The sequence below is a fragment of the Oncorhynchus mykiss genome, chromosome 5 (assembly GCF_013265735.2).
Source record: "Oncorhynchus mykiss isolate Arlee chromosome 5, USDA_OmykA_1.1, whole genome shotgun sequence".
Classification (NCBI taxonomy): Eukaryota; Metazoa; Chordata; class Actinopteri; order Salmoniformes; family Salmonidae; genus Oncorhynchus; species Oncorhynchus mykiss.
In genome coordinates, this window is record NC_048569.1 from 99,986,933 (window position 1) to 100,002,245 (window position 15,313).

Consider the following 15,313-nt stretch of genomic DNA (forward strand, 5'->3'; position numbering starts at 1 on the left):
AGAAATGTTACATCTCCCTCTCTTTTTTTGAATGGCAATCATCTGTTCAATCATCTGTCCAATCATCTGTCCAATCATCTGTCCAATCATCTGTCTAATTTAATTGATAACTTCCCCATCCAAACACTGCTAATACCTCCCCATCCAACCACTGTTAATACTGCCACCCCCAACCACAGCTAATACTGCCACCCCCAACCACTGCTAAAACTGCCAACTCCAACCACTGTTAATACTGCCACCTCCAACCACTGCGAATACTGCCACCTCCAACCACTGCGAATACTGCCACCTCCAACCACTGTTAATACCTCCCCATCCAACCACTGTTAACACTGCCACCTCCAACCACTGCGAATACTGCCACCTCCAACCACTGCTAATACTGCCACCTCCAACCACTGCTAATACTGCCACCTCCAACCACTGCTAATACTGCCACCTCCAACCACTGCTAATACTGCCACCTCCAACCACAGCTAATACTGCCATCTCCAACCACAGCTAATACTGCCACCTCCAACCACAGCTAATACTGCCACCTCCAACCACAGCTAATACTGCCACCTCCAACCACAGCTAATACTGCCACCTCCAACCACAGCTAATACTGCCACCTCCAACCACAGCTAATACTGCCACCTCCAACCACAGCTAATACTGCCACCTCCAACCACAGCTAATACTGCCACCTCCAACCACTGCTAATACTGCCACCTCCAACCACTGCTAATACTGCCACCTCCAACCACTGCTAATACTGCCACCTCCAACCACTGCTAATACTGCCACCTCCAACCACAGCTAATACTGCCACCTCCAACCACAGCTAATACTGCCACCTCCAACCACAGCTAATACTGCCCCCTCCAACCACTGTTAATACTGCCACCTCCAACCACTGCTAATACTTCCACCTCCAACCACTGTTGGAGAAATCCCGCTATGCCCTGTGACGAACCATCAAACAGGCAAAGCGTCAATACAGGACTAAGATTGAATCATACTACACCAGCTCCGACGCTCGTCGGATGTGGCAGGGCTTGCAAACTATTACAGATTACAAAGGGAAGCACAGCCGCGAGCTGCCCAGTGACACGAGCCTACCAGACGAGCTAAATCACTTCTATGCTCGCTTCGGGGCAAGCAACACTGAGGCATGCATGAGAGAATCAGCTGTTCCGGACGACTGTGTGATCACGTTGTCCGTAGCCGACGTGAGTAAGACCTTTAAACAAGTCAACATACACAAGGCTGCTGGGCCAGACGGATTACCAGGACGTGTGCTCCGGCCATGTGCTGACTAACTGGCAGGTGTCTTCACTGACATTTTCAACATGTCCCTGATTGAGTCTGTAAAACCAACATTCTTCAAGCAGACCACCATAGTCCCTGTGCCCAAGAACACAAAGGCAACCTGCCTAAATGACTACAGACACTCACTTCCATAGCCATGAAGTGCTTTGAAAGGATGGTCATGGCTCACATCAACACCAATATCCCAGAAACCCTAGACTGACTCCAATTTTCATACCGCCCAAACAGATCCACAGATGATGCAATCTCTATTGCACTCTACACTGCCCTTTCCCACCTGGACAAAAGGAACACCTATGTGAGAATGCTGTTCATTAACTACAGCTCAGAGTTCAACGCCATAGTACCTTCAGAGCTCATCACCAAGCTAAGGAACCTGGGACTAAAACACCTCGCTCTGCAACTGGAATCTGGATTTCTGGAATCTGGCTGCCCCCAGGTGGTGAGGGTAGGGAACAACACATCTGCCACGCTGATCCTCAACACTGGAGCTCCCCAGGGGTGCGTGCTCAGTCCCCTCCTGTACTCCCTGTTCACCCACGACTGCATGGCCAGGCACGACTCCAACACCATCATTAAGTTTGCTGACGACACAACAGTGGTAGGCCTGATCACCAACAACGACGAGACAGCCTATAGGGAGGAGGTCAGAGACCTGGCCGGGTGGTGCCAGAATAACAACCTATCCCTCAACGTAACCAAGACTAAGGAGATGATTGTGGACTACAGGAAAAGGAGCACTGAGTACGTCCCCATTCTCATAGACGTGGCTGTAGTGGAGCAGGTTGTGAGCTTCAAATTCCTTGGTGTCCACATCAACAACAAACTAGATTGGTCCAAACACACCAAGACAGTCATGAAGAGGGCACGACAAAGCCTATTCCCCCTCAAAAGGTTCTACAGCTGCAACATCGAGAGCATCCTGACCGGTTGCATCACTGCCTGTTATGGCAATTGTTCGGCCTCTGACCGCAAGGCACAACAGAGGGTAGTGCGTACGGCCCAGTACATCACTGGGGACACCAGGTGGTGTCAGAGGAAGGCCCTAATAATTGTCAAAGACCCCAGCCACCCCAGTCATAGACAAGCAGTACCGGATTGCCAAGTCTAGGACAAAAAATATTCTCAAGAGATTTACCCCCAAGCCATAGGACTCCTGAACAGGTAACCAAATGGTTACCCGGACTATTTGCATTGTGTGCCCCCCCAACCCCTCTTTTTACACTTCTGCTACTCTCTGTTCATCATATATGCATAGTCACTTTAACCATATCTACATGTACATACTACCTCAATCAGCCTGACTAACAGGTGTCTGTATATAGCCTCACTACTGTATATAGCCTGTCTTTTTACTGTTGTTTTATTTATTTACTTACCCACACACACAACCTTTTTTTCCCCGCACCATTGGTTAGAGCCTGTAAGTAAGCATTTCACTGTAAGGTCTACCTGTTGTATTTAGCATTTCACTGTAAGGTCTACTACACCTGTTGTATTCAGCATTTCACTGTAAGGTCTACCTGTTGTATTTAGCATGTCACTGTAAGGTCTACTACACCTGTTGTATTCAGCATTTCACTGTAAGGTCTACCTGTTGTATTTAGCATGTCACTGTAAGGTCTACTACACCTGTTGTATTCAGCATTTCACTGTAAGGTCTACTACACCTGTTGTATTCAGCATTTCACTGTAAGGTCTACTACACCTGTTGTATTCAGCATTTCACTGTAAGGTCTACTACACCTGTTGTATTCAGCATTTCACTGTAAGGTCTACTACACCTGTTGTATTCAGCATTTCACTGTAAGGTCTACTACACCTGTTGTATTCATCATTTCACTGTAAGGTCTACTACACCTGTTGTATTCAGCATTTCACTGTAAGGTCTACTACACCTGTTGTATTCATAATTTCACTGTAAGGTCTACTACACCTGTTGTATTCGGCACATGTGACAAATAAACACTTCCACCTCCAACCACTGTTAATAACCACTGTTAATAACCACTGTTAATAACCACTGTTAACAACCACTGTTAATAGCCACTGTTAATAGCCACTGTTAATAGCCACTGTTAATAGCCACTGTTAATAGCCACTGTTAATAACCTATTAATGCATTAATGGGCCTCTGTACACCTATGTAGATATTCCATTCAGCCGTTTCCAACTACAATAGTCATTTACAACATTAACAATGTCTACACCTTATTTCTGATCAATTTGATCTAATTTTAAATGGACCAAAAAAAATAGCTTTTCTTTCAAAAACAAGGAAATGTCTATAAGTGACCCCAAACTTTTGAACTGCAGTGTATATTTGTTGGCTATATAAAATATACATGCGTTTGATTTGCTTCTGTTCTGTGGATGAGTTCTCATCGGGTCCATGGGATGACAACTCGGGATGAGGAGGGCTTTTAGCGGGTGGAATAGTGGGGACCAATTGGAGGTGTACGTATAAGCAATGCAATTGCTATATCATGGTACAGCTATATAGACACTCAATCATCATTTTACAAACATATATTATGATCAATAGAATTGAAAGTTGTATCTCATTATGGTAAGTGGTGAAATAAGTATAGCCAGTTATATTTGTAGTGGTTTATCAGATAATAAGAAAAGACAATCAGTATTTACCTGGCTGAGAGAGAGGTAATATAATATCTATAATATCTATTGTTTACAGGAAACTCATTCAACAATTTTAGATGAAGTTTTTGTGGAAAAGGACTGGGGGGGATAAATATATTTCTCCCATGGGCAAAGACGTTCAAAAGGGGGTGATGATATTAAAATAAACAGTCATTTTGATCCAAATGTGCAAATTGTCCAAACAGATCATCAAGGTATAGTTAAAGTCGGAAGTTAGGTTGGAGTCACTAAAGCTCGTTTTTCAAACACTCCACACATTTCTTGTTAACAAACTATAGTTTTGGCAAGTCGATTAGGACATCTACTTTGTGTATGACACAAGTCATTTTTACGACAATTGTTTACAGACAGATTATTTCACTTATAATTCACTGTGTCACAATTCCAGTGGGTCAAATGTTTACATACACTAAGTTGACTGTGCCTTTAAACAGTTTGGAAAATTACAGAAAATGATGTCATGGCTTTAGAAGCTTCTGATAGGCTAATTGACATCATTTGAGTCAATTGGAGGTGTACCTGTGGATGTATTTCAAGGCCTACCTTCCAACTCAGTGCCTCTTTGCTTGACATCATGGGAAAATCTAAAGAAATCAGCCAAGACGTCCACAAGTCTGGTTCATCCTTGGGAGCAATTTCCAAACGCCTGAAGGTACCACATTCATCTGTACAAACAATAGTACTTAAGTATAAACACCATGGAACCACGCAGCCGTCATATCGCTCAGGAGGGAGACGCGTTCTGTCTCCTAGAGATGAACGTACTTTGGTGCAAAAAGTGCAAATCAATCCCAGAACAACAGCAAAGGACCTTGTGAAGATGCTGGAGGAAACAGGTACATAAGTATCTATATCCACAGTAAAACGAGTCCTACATTGACATAACCTGAAAGGCCGCTCAGCAAGGAAGAAGCCACTGCTCCAAAACCGCCATAAAAAAAGCCAGACTACGGTTTCTGCACATGGGGACAAAGATCGTACTTTTTGGAGAAATGTCCTCTCGTCTGATGAAACAAAAATATAACTATTTGGCCATAATGACCATCGTTATGTTTGGAGGAAAAGGGGGGAGGCTTGCAAGCTGAAGAACACCATCCCAACCATGATGAACAGGGGTGGCAGCATCATGTTGTGGGGGTGCTTTGCTGCAGGAGGGACTGGTGCACTTCACAAAATAGATGGCATTGAAGGAAGGAAAATGATGTGGATATATTGAAGCAACATCTCAAGACATCAGTCAGGAAGATAGAGCTTGGTCGCAAATGGGTCTTCCAAATGGAAAATGACCCCAAGCATACTTCCAAAGTTGTGGAAAAATGGCTTAAGGACAACAAAGTCAAGGTATTGGAGTGGCCATCACAAAGCCCTGACCTCAATCCTATAGAAAATGTGTGGGCAGAACTGAAAAAGTGTGTGCGAGCAAGTAGGCCTACAAACCTGACTCAGTTACACCAGCTCTGTCAGGAGAAATGGGCCAAAATTCACCCAACTTATTGTGGGAAGCTTGTGGAAGGTTACCCGAAACATTTGACCCAAGTTAAACAATTTAAAGGCGATGCAACCAAATACTAATTGAGTGTATGTAAACTTCTGACCCACTGGGAATGTGATGAAAGAAATAAAAGCTGAAAGAAATCTCTCTCTACTATTATTCTGACATTTCACATTCTTAAAATATAGTGGTGATCCTAACTGACCTAAGACGGAGAATTTTTACTAGGATTAAAATGTCAGGAATTGTGAAAAACTGAGGAAAAACCGATATATACTGTATATACATACACACACACATGCATGCATTGCCCAGTGTAGATATATTTACCCAAACAATATATGGGGTATTGGAAATGATGCAGACAATTACATTGATGGAAGAAACCATCTATCCACAATATTAAAGCTGATCCAACCCTTAGCAAAAAAGAAAAGCTGTTGGCCAGCAATGAAATGTATGGGTTAAGGAGGAAGAGGAGGAGGAGGAAGAGGAGAGGGAGTGATGGAGATGGAAGGGAGGGATACTTAGGGATACTTATGTGAGGAGGAGAGGAGAGGAGATGAGGAAAGGAGAGGAGAGAGGAAAGAAGAGAAGAGGAGGAGAGGGAGGGGTACTCACGTGAGGAAGAGAGGAAAGGAGGAGAGGGGTACTCACGTGAGGAGGAGAGGAAAGGAGAAAAGGAGGAGAGAGGTACTCACTTGAGGAGAGACCGCTGGGGGAAGCTGAAGTTGCCATGGGAGATGCGGTCTATGAAGTTGAGAGGGATTTTCTGTATCTGCTCAATGTTGAGCATGATGAAGTCGTACTTACAGACCAGCAGGGAGTTGTCTGTGATCAGAACTACACGCTCTTTCTCGTTGTTCCAATGGTCAACCCTGGAGAATAGAGATGCAGTATTTATCAGTTACTTAACAAAGTAAGGGCTCTACTCAATCTGTATCGCGGAAGTTCAGCGTTACAACGTGATGGAAATTGAAATGAAATGTTTTCCGCGTTAGCGGAGACTGGATTCACGGTAAACATTTATTGGCACAATTGGAAATGACCTTTAAAGGCCCAGTGCAGTGAAAAAAAAGTGATTTCCAACACTATGAGATTGGAATAATACTGTGAAAATTATGATAATGCCCTTTACGTGTCAGAGCTGTTTGAAAAGACTGCCTGAAATGTCAGATTGATTTGGTGGGATGGAGTTTTGGCCGGCCTTATGACATCACCAGGTGAGCAATTAGTTAATAGACCAATAAGAAAGAGAGTTCCGAATCTCTCTGCCAATAACAGCTAGTTTTCAGTTTTCCCCTCCCCATTCAGACCACTTTATAACATGTAGACAATATATAAATAATAAATATATAATAATAAAATCATCCTCTAATAATAACTGAACTATCTGGTACCGATAAAACTATCTGGTACCGATAAAACTATCTGGTACCGACAAAACTGTTCTGGTAACTGCATTAACACATTTTCCAAACAACTTCCATTTTGACCACTCATCCAAACAAGTCAGATAAAAACACAGAGTATGAAAACTTCCTCTATAGCAGAAGCAGATTCATTACTACCAGCCACTCCAGCCAATCAGTGAATTAGACAGACACAAACACAGACACTCCAGCCAATCAATGAATTAAACAGACACACACACACAGACACTCCAGCCAATCAGTGAATTAGACAAACACAAACAGACACTCCAGCCAATCAGTGAATTAGACAGACACACACACAGACACTCCAGCCAATCAGTGAATTATACAGACACACACACAGACACTCCAGCCAATCAGTGAATTATACAGACACACACACAGACACTCCAGCCAATCAGTGAATTAAACAACAGGAACACACACACTAGTGATGTGCGGGTTGACTCATAACCTGCAGTCCCCACGGTCAACTTCAGCTTCCCCAGCGGTCTCTCCTCAGACAGGTAACCCCACTGTTCCTAGGCCGTCATTGAAAATAAGAATTTGTTCTTAACTGACTTGCCTCGTTAAATAAAGGTAAAATAAATCAATAAAATATCCACGGGGCAGGTGGGTTTGGGGTCATTCAATACTGTGTGGTTGAAAGGTGGGCGGGTTGAATAAAGAGAAAAGAATACCTTCAAAAACAATCCATAAATGTATCATTCTTCTTCTATTGACATTCGGAAGGTACTCGGACCCCTTGACATTTTGTTATGCTACAGCCTCACCCTGTTTTCTACCATCCGTCAGCCTGAAGAAGAAGAAACTTCCCATGATGACAAAGAGAAAACAGGTTTTTAGACATTTCTGACCATGAATGAAAACATAAAAAACAGAAATACCTTATTTACATAAGTATTCAGACCCTTTGCTATGAGACTTGAAATTGAGCTCAGTTGCATCCTGTTTCCATTGATGTTTCTACAACTTGATTGGAGTCCACCTGTGGAAAAATTCAATTGATTGGACATGATTTAGAAAGGCACACACCTGTCTATATAAGGTTCCACAGTTGACAGTGCATGTCAGAGCAAAAACCAAGCCATGAGGTCGAAGGAATTGTCTGTAGAGCTCCAAGACAGGATTGTGTCGAGGCACAGATCTGGGGAAGGGTACCAAAAAATACCTGCAGCATTGAAAGTACCGAATAACAAAATGGTCTTCATCATTCTTAAATGGAAGAAGTTTGGATTAACTATTCCTAGAGCTGGCCGCCCGGCCAAACTGAGCAATCGGGGGAGAAGGGCCTTGGTCAGGGAGGTGACCAAGAATCTGATGGTCACTGACAGAGCTCCAGAGTTCCTCCGTGGAGATGGGAGAACCTTCCAGAAGGACAACCATCTCTACAGCACTCCACCAATCAGGTGTTTATGGTAGAGTCGCCAGACGGAAGCCACTCCTCAGTAAAAGGCACATGACAGCCCGCTTGGAGTTTGCCAAAAGGCACCTAAAGGACTCTCATTCCATGAGAAACAAAATTCTCTGGTCTGTTTTAACCAAGATTGAACTCTTTGGCCTGAAAGCCAAGCATCACGTTTGGAGGAAACCTGGCACCATGGTGAAGCATGGTGGTGGCAGCATCATGCTGTAGGGATGTTTTTCAGCGGCAGGAACTGGGAGACGGAAAGTTCACCTTCCAACAGGACACCGACCCTAAGCACACAGCCAAGACAACGCAGGAGAAGCGTCGGGACAAGTCTCTGAATGAGTGGCGCAGCCAGAGCCGGGACTTGAACTCGATCGAACATCTCTGGAGAGACCTGAAAATAGCTGTGCAGCGACGCTCCCCATCCAACCTGACAGAGCTTGAGAGGATCTGCAGAGAAGAATGGGTGAAACTCTCCAAATATACAGTACCAGTCAAAAGTTTGGACAAACGTACAGTACTCATTCAAGGGTTTTTCTTTATTTGTATTATGTTCTACATTGTAGAATAATAGTGAAGACATTAAAACTATGAAATAACACATATGGAATCATGTAGTAACCAAAAAAGGGTTAAAAAGAAATCTAAATATATTTTATATTTGAGATTCTTCAAAATAGCCACTCTTTGCCTTGATGACATCTTTGCACACTCTTGGCATTCTCTCAACCAGCTTCATGAGGTAGTAAATCAATGCCTTTCAATTAACAGGTGTGCCTGGTTAAAAGTTAATTTGTGGAATTTCTTTCATTCTTAATGCGTTTGAGCCAATCAGTTTAGTTGTGACAAGGTAGGGGTGGTATACAGAAGATAACCCTATTTGGTAAAAGACCAAGTCCATATTATGGCAAGAACAGCTCAAATAAGCATAGAGAAAGCAAAGCACCATGATGAAACTGGCTCTCAGGAGGACCGCCACAGGAAAGGAAGACCCAGAGTTACCTCTGCTGCAGAGGAGAAGTTCATTAGAGTTACCAGACTCAGAAATTGCAGCCCAAATAAATGGTTCCCAGAGTTTAAGTAACAGACACATCTCAACAACAATTGTTCAGAGGAGACTGTGTGAATCAAGCTGTCATGGTCGAATTGCTGCAAAGAAACCACTACAAAAGGACACCAATAAGAATATGGACATTAGACCAGTGGAAATCTATCCTTTGGTCTGATGAGTCCAAATTTGAGATTTTTGGTTCCAACTGCCGTGTCTCTGTGAGATGCAGAGTAGGTGAACAGATTATCTCTGCATGTGTGGTTCCCACCGTGAAGCATGGAGGAGGAGGTGTGGGAGTGCTTTAGTGGTGACGCTGTCAGTGATATATTTAGAATTCAAGGCACACTTAACCAGCGTGGCTACCACAGCATTCTGCAGTGAAACACCATCCCATCTGGTTTGCCCTTAGTGGGACTATCATTTGTTTTTCAACAGGACAATGAGCCAACACACCTCCAGGCTGGTAACTCTAATGAAATGGTTTGGGATGAGTCGGACTGCAGAGTGAAGGAAAAGCAGCCAACAAGTGCTCAGCATATGTGGGAATTCCTTCCATACTGTTGGAAAAGCATTTTAGGTAAAGCTGGTTGAGAGAATGCCAAGAGTGTGTAGAGTGTGGCTACATAGAAGAATCAAACATATATTTTGATTTGTTTAACACTTTTTGGTTACTACATGACTCCATATGTGCTATTTAATAGTTTTGATGTCTTCACTATTATTCTACAATGTAGAAAATAGTAAAAATAAAGAAAAACCCTTGAATGAGAGGGTGTGTCCAAACGTTTGAGTGGTACTGTAGGTGGGCCATGCTTGTAGCATCAGACCCAAGAAGACAAGGCTTTAATTGCTGCCAAATGTGCTTCAACAAAGTACTGAATAAAGGGTCTGAATACTTATGTAAATGTGATATTTCAGTTTTTTTATTTCATACATTTGCTAAAATGTCTAAAAACCTGTTTCTGCTTTGTCATTCTGGGGTATTGTGATGTCATTCTGGGGTATTGTGATGTCATTCTGGGGTATTGTGATGTCATTCTGGGGTATTGTGATGTCATTATGGGGTATTGTGATGTCATTCTGGGGTATTGTGATGTCATTATAGGGTATTGTGTGTAGATTGATGAGGAAAAAATATAATTGAATCCATTGTAGAATAAGGCTGTAACGTAACAAAATGTGGAAAAAGTCAAGGGGTCTGAATGCTTTCCGAATGCACTGTACAAGACAGGAACTTCAAATAGGTCAAGGGAACTGTAGCCTACTGTTCAGATTGGTTAAAAGGAATATGAAATCTGTAACCTCTCACATACAGTGGCAAGAAAACGTATGTGAACCCCCTAGGATAATGACGTATCAAAAAGCTAATTGGAGTCAGGAGTCAGCTAACCTGGAGTCCAATCAATGAGACAAGATTGGAGATGTTGGTTAGAGCTGCCCTTCCCTATACAGAACACTCACAAAATTTGAGTTTGCTATTCACAAGAAGCATTGCCTGATGTGAACCATGCCTCCAACAAAAGAGATCTCAGAAGACCAAAGATTAAGAATTGTTGACTTGCATGAAGCTGGAAAGGGTTACAGATGTATCACTAAAAGCCTTGACAAATTGTCTATAAATGGAGAAAGTTCAGCCCTGTTGCTTCTCTCCCTAGGAGTGGCCGTCCTGCAAAGATGAATGCAAGAGCACAGCGCAGAATGCTCAATGAGGTTAAGAAGAATCCTAGACTTACAGAAATCTCTGGAGCATGCTAACATCTCTGTTGACGAGTCTACGATACGTAAAACACTAAACAAGAATGGTGTTCATGGGAGGACACCACGGAAGAAGCCACTGCTGTCCAAAAAAAAACATTGCTGCACGTCTGAAGTTTGTAAAAGAGCATCTGGATGTTCCACAGCACTACTGGCAAAATATTCTGTGGACAGATGAAACTACAGTTGAGTTGGTTGGAAGGAAGGAACACACAACACTATGTGTGGAGAAAAAAAGGCACAGCACACCAACATCAAAACCTCATCCCAACTGTAAAGAATGGTGGAGGGAGCATCATGGTTTGGGGCTGCTTTGCTGCCTCAGGGTCTGGACAGCTGGCTATCATCGACAGAAAAATTAATTCACCAAGACATTTTGCAGAAGAATGCAAGGCTATCTGTCCACCTATTGAAGCTCAACAGAAGTTTGGTGATGCAACAAGACAACGACCCAAAACACAGAAGTAAATCAACAACAGAGTGGCTTCAACAGAAGAAAATACGCCTTCTGGAGTGGCCCAGTCCGTCCTAACCTCAACCCGATTGAGATGCTGTGGCACCACCTCAAGAGAGTGGTTCATTCCAGACATCCTAAGAATATTGCTGAACTGAAACAGATTTGTAAAATTCCTCCTGACCGCTGTGCAGGTCTGTTCCGCAACTACAGAAAACATATGGTTGAGGTTATTGGTTGCCAAAGGAGGGTCAACCAGTTATTAAATCCAAGGGTTCACATACTTTTCCCACCCTGCACTGTGAATGTTGACATGGTGTGTTCAATAAAGACATGAAAACATATAATTGTTTTTCTGTTATTAGTTTAAGCAGACTGTGTTTGTCTATTGTTGTGACCTAGATGAAGATCAGATAAAATTTTATGACAAATTTATGCAGAAATCCAGGTAATTCCAAAGGTTTCAAATATTTGTTGTTGACACTGTAGCCGTAATATTAACTCATGCATAATGAAGTATTTATTGCAGTAAAATTATATACCAAATGTACTCGGGAACAAGAGTGGAGAAATATGTTTGATTTCTTTCAGCATCTTGAGAGAATGTAAATGTGCAGTTAGGGACCGTCTGTAAAGGTGCTGTCTTCAACAGCATCATAACAGCTGATAGTAGTTCAACCACAGTTAGGGACCGTCTGTAAAGGTGCTGTCTTTATCAGCATCATAACAGCTGCTAGTATTTCAACCACAGTTAGGGACCGTCTGTAAAGGTGCTGTCTTCAACAGCATCATAACAGCTGATAGTATTTCAACCACAGTTAGGGACTGTCTATAAAAGGTGCTGTCTTTATCAGCATCATAACAGCTGCTAGTATTTCAACCAAATACAATATGAAGTGAAATATTATCAGAAACATGTTGGGTCGTTTTCACAGCTTTCTATTTCCTGATGTCAATAGAAAATCTGTCCCGTTTATTTTGAGTTGTTGCATTTTCTCCCCTGTCCCTAAATGTCTTTGCTTCACTAAAGATGTGAACTAGATTGAAGCATTCCATTCTATTGATTTATGCCATTATTCTCGCGAGTAAGAGTTGCCAAATCTAGTGCATAGGACCTGTATTAAATGATCATGTTTACGCTCAACATAGCTACTGCATATGAGCACTCGCACCAGAATGGGATAAGGAGCCTTTCTATTTTATTCAGCTGAATTCAATTATATTTTTCTTACTATAAAAATAATATAAAACAATGTCAGGGGACTTATAAGCATATCTAGTCTGATAAATGAACAAGCCTACAGCCCTATTGCCAGATAACACACAGTATCTAGTCTGATAAATGAACAAGCCTACAGCCCTATAGCCAGATAATATACAGTATCTAGTCTGATAAATGAACAAGCCTACAGCCCTATAGCCAGATAACATACAGTATCTAGACTGATAAATGAACAAGCCTACAGCCCTATAGCCAGATAATATACAGTATCTAGACTGATAAATGAACAAGCCTACAGCCCTATAGCCAGATAACATACAGTATTTAGTCTGATAAATGAACAAGCCTACAGCCCTATAGCCAGATAACATACAGTATCTAGACTGATAAATGAACAAGCCTACAGCCCTATAGCCAGATAACATACAGTATCTAGTCTGATAAATGAACAAGCCTACAGCCCTGTAGCCAGATAACATACAGTATCTAGACTGATAAATGAACAAGCCTACAGCCCTATAGCCAGATAATATACAGTATCTAGACTGATAAATGAACAAGCCTACAGCCCTATAGCCAGATAACATACAGTATTTAGTCTGATAAATGAACAAGCCTACAGCCCTATAGCCAGATAACATACAGTATCTAGTCTGATAAATGAACAAGCCTACAGCCCTATAGCCAGATAACATGCAGTATCTAGTCTGATAAATGAACAAGCCTACAGCCCTATAGCCAGATAACATACAGTATCTAGTCTGATAAATGAACAAGCCTACAGCCCTATAGCCAGATAACATGCAGCATCTAGTCTGATAAATGAACAAGCCTACAGCCCTATAGCCAGATAACATACAGTATCTAGTCTGATAAATGAACAAGCCTACAGCCCTATAGCCAGATAACATGCAGCATCTAGTCTGATAAATGAACAAGCCTACAGCCCTATAGCCAGATAACATACAGTATCTAGTCTGATAAATGAACAAGCCTACAGCCCTATAGCCAGATAACATACAGTATCTAGACTGATAAATGAACAAGCCTACAGCCCTATAGCCAGATAACATACAGTATCTAGACTGATAAATGAACAAGCCTACAGCCCTATAGCCAGATAACATACAGTATCTAGTCTGATAAATGAACAAGCCTACAGCCCTATAGCCAGATAACATACAGTATCTAGACTGATAAATGAACAAGCCTACAGCCCTATAGCCAGATAACATACAGTGGACCAACTCGTAATCTGTTCTTCTGAAATACATTTTCTTCATATCATAATGTTTCTTCAGACCTGACTAAAATAAATCATGGATTTATTGTGATATTATTGATTTAAAAAAAATATTATTACTTTTAAAAATGCAGATGTTCCAAAAGCACGCTGTCACGTCTACCCCAGCTCCAGCGCTTGGCATCGCCGGTTTACCAAACACCGGTCCTGGCAACCCTCACGACGCCCACCTGGCAACCCTCACGATGCCCACCTGGCAACCCTCACTACGCCCACCTGGCAACCCTCATTATGCCCACCTGGCAACCCTAAATATGCCCACCTGGCAACCCTAAATACGCCCACCTGGCTACCCTAAATACGCCCACCTGGCAACCCTAAATACGCCCACCTGGCAACCCTAAATACGCCCTCCTGGCAACCCTAAATACGCCCACCTGGCAACCCTAAATACGCCCACCTGGCAACCCTAAATACGCCTACCTGGCAACCCTCACACCTGGACTTCATCACCTCCCTGATTACTCCCTCTTTATCTAGCACCACCTAGCATCACTCTACAGGCAGTATTGGTTCAGTTTTAATGTCCAGACGCTGCTCTTGTTTTCTCCATGTTTGTTATTATTAAACTCACCATTTTCAACCTGCTTCCTGACTCCCTGCATCTACGTTACACATTAGCGGCATGTAGCCAGCTTGTTTCCGTAGAGGCGTGGAGAAGCTAAACGTGTTCATGTTAATTACCGGTCAATTACCGTGAGACCGGCTGACCGCGCTCCCTCCCCCTCCCCGCCACACCCATAGTAGCAGACACAGAACAAATGCAAAAACAGGTTGATTCTGATTGTTATTCAAATTGAGAGATCAATGAATAAAAACACCTAGTGAATACATTTTTTTTTAAATCAGAAGGAACAGAAATCGAGAACTCAAGAGAAGACCGACTATGTGCACACTGCCCACAAAATGAGATGGAAACTGAAAAGCACTCCCTGACCTAACCTCCTGCCAAATGTATGACCATATTAGAGACACATATTTCCCTCTGATTACACAGACCCACAAAGAATTCGACAACAAATCACAGCAGCAAGATTTGTGACCTGTTGCCACAAGAAAAATGCAACCAGTGAAGAACAAACACCATTGTAAAACGCAACACAAATGTATGTTTATTTAGAGAGAGAGAAGTAGAGAGCCCTAGAGCACACAAAAAAACTATACAAACCTCGGCCTGAACATCAGCGCCACAGGTAACTTCCACAAAGCTG

At 42.5% G+C, this 15,313-nt stretch overlaps 1 protein-coding gene across 1 annotated transcript in view; it reads right to left on the bottom strand.

Annotated features, from left to right (window-relative positions):
• Window positions 1-15,313, bottom strand: part of tprg1 (tumor protein p63 regulated 1) — a 65,434-nt gene that overhangs the window by 36,070 nt on the left and 14,051 nt on the right. The window contains exon 4 of the mRNA XM_036979014.1: window positions 6,172-6,348. Coding sequence (XP_036834909.1) covers window positions 6,172-6,348 — 177 coding nt within the window. The remainder of the gene's footprint in view (window positions 1-6,171; window positions 6,349-15,313) is intronic.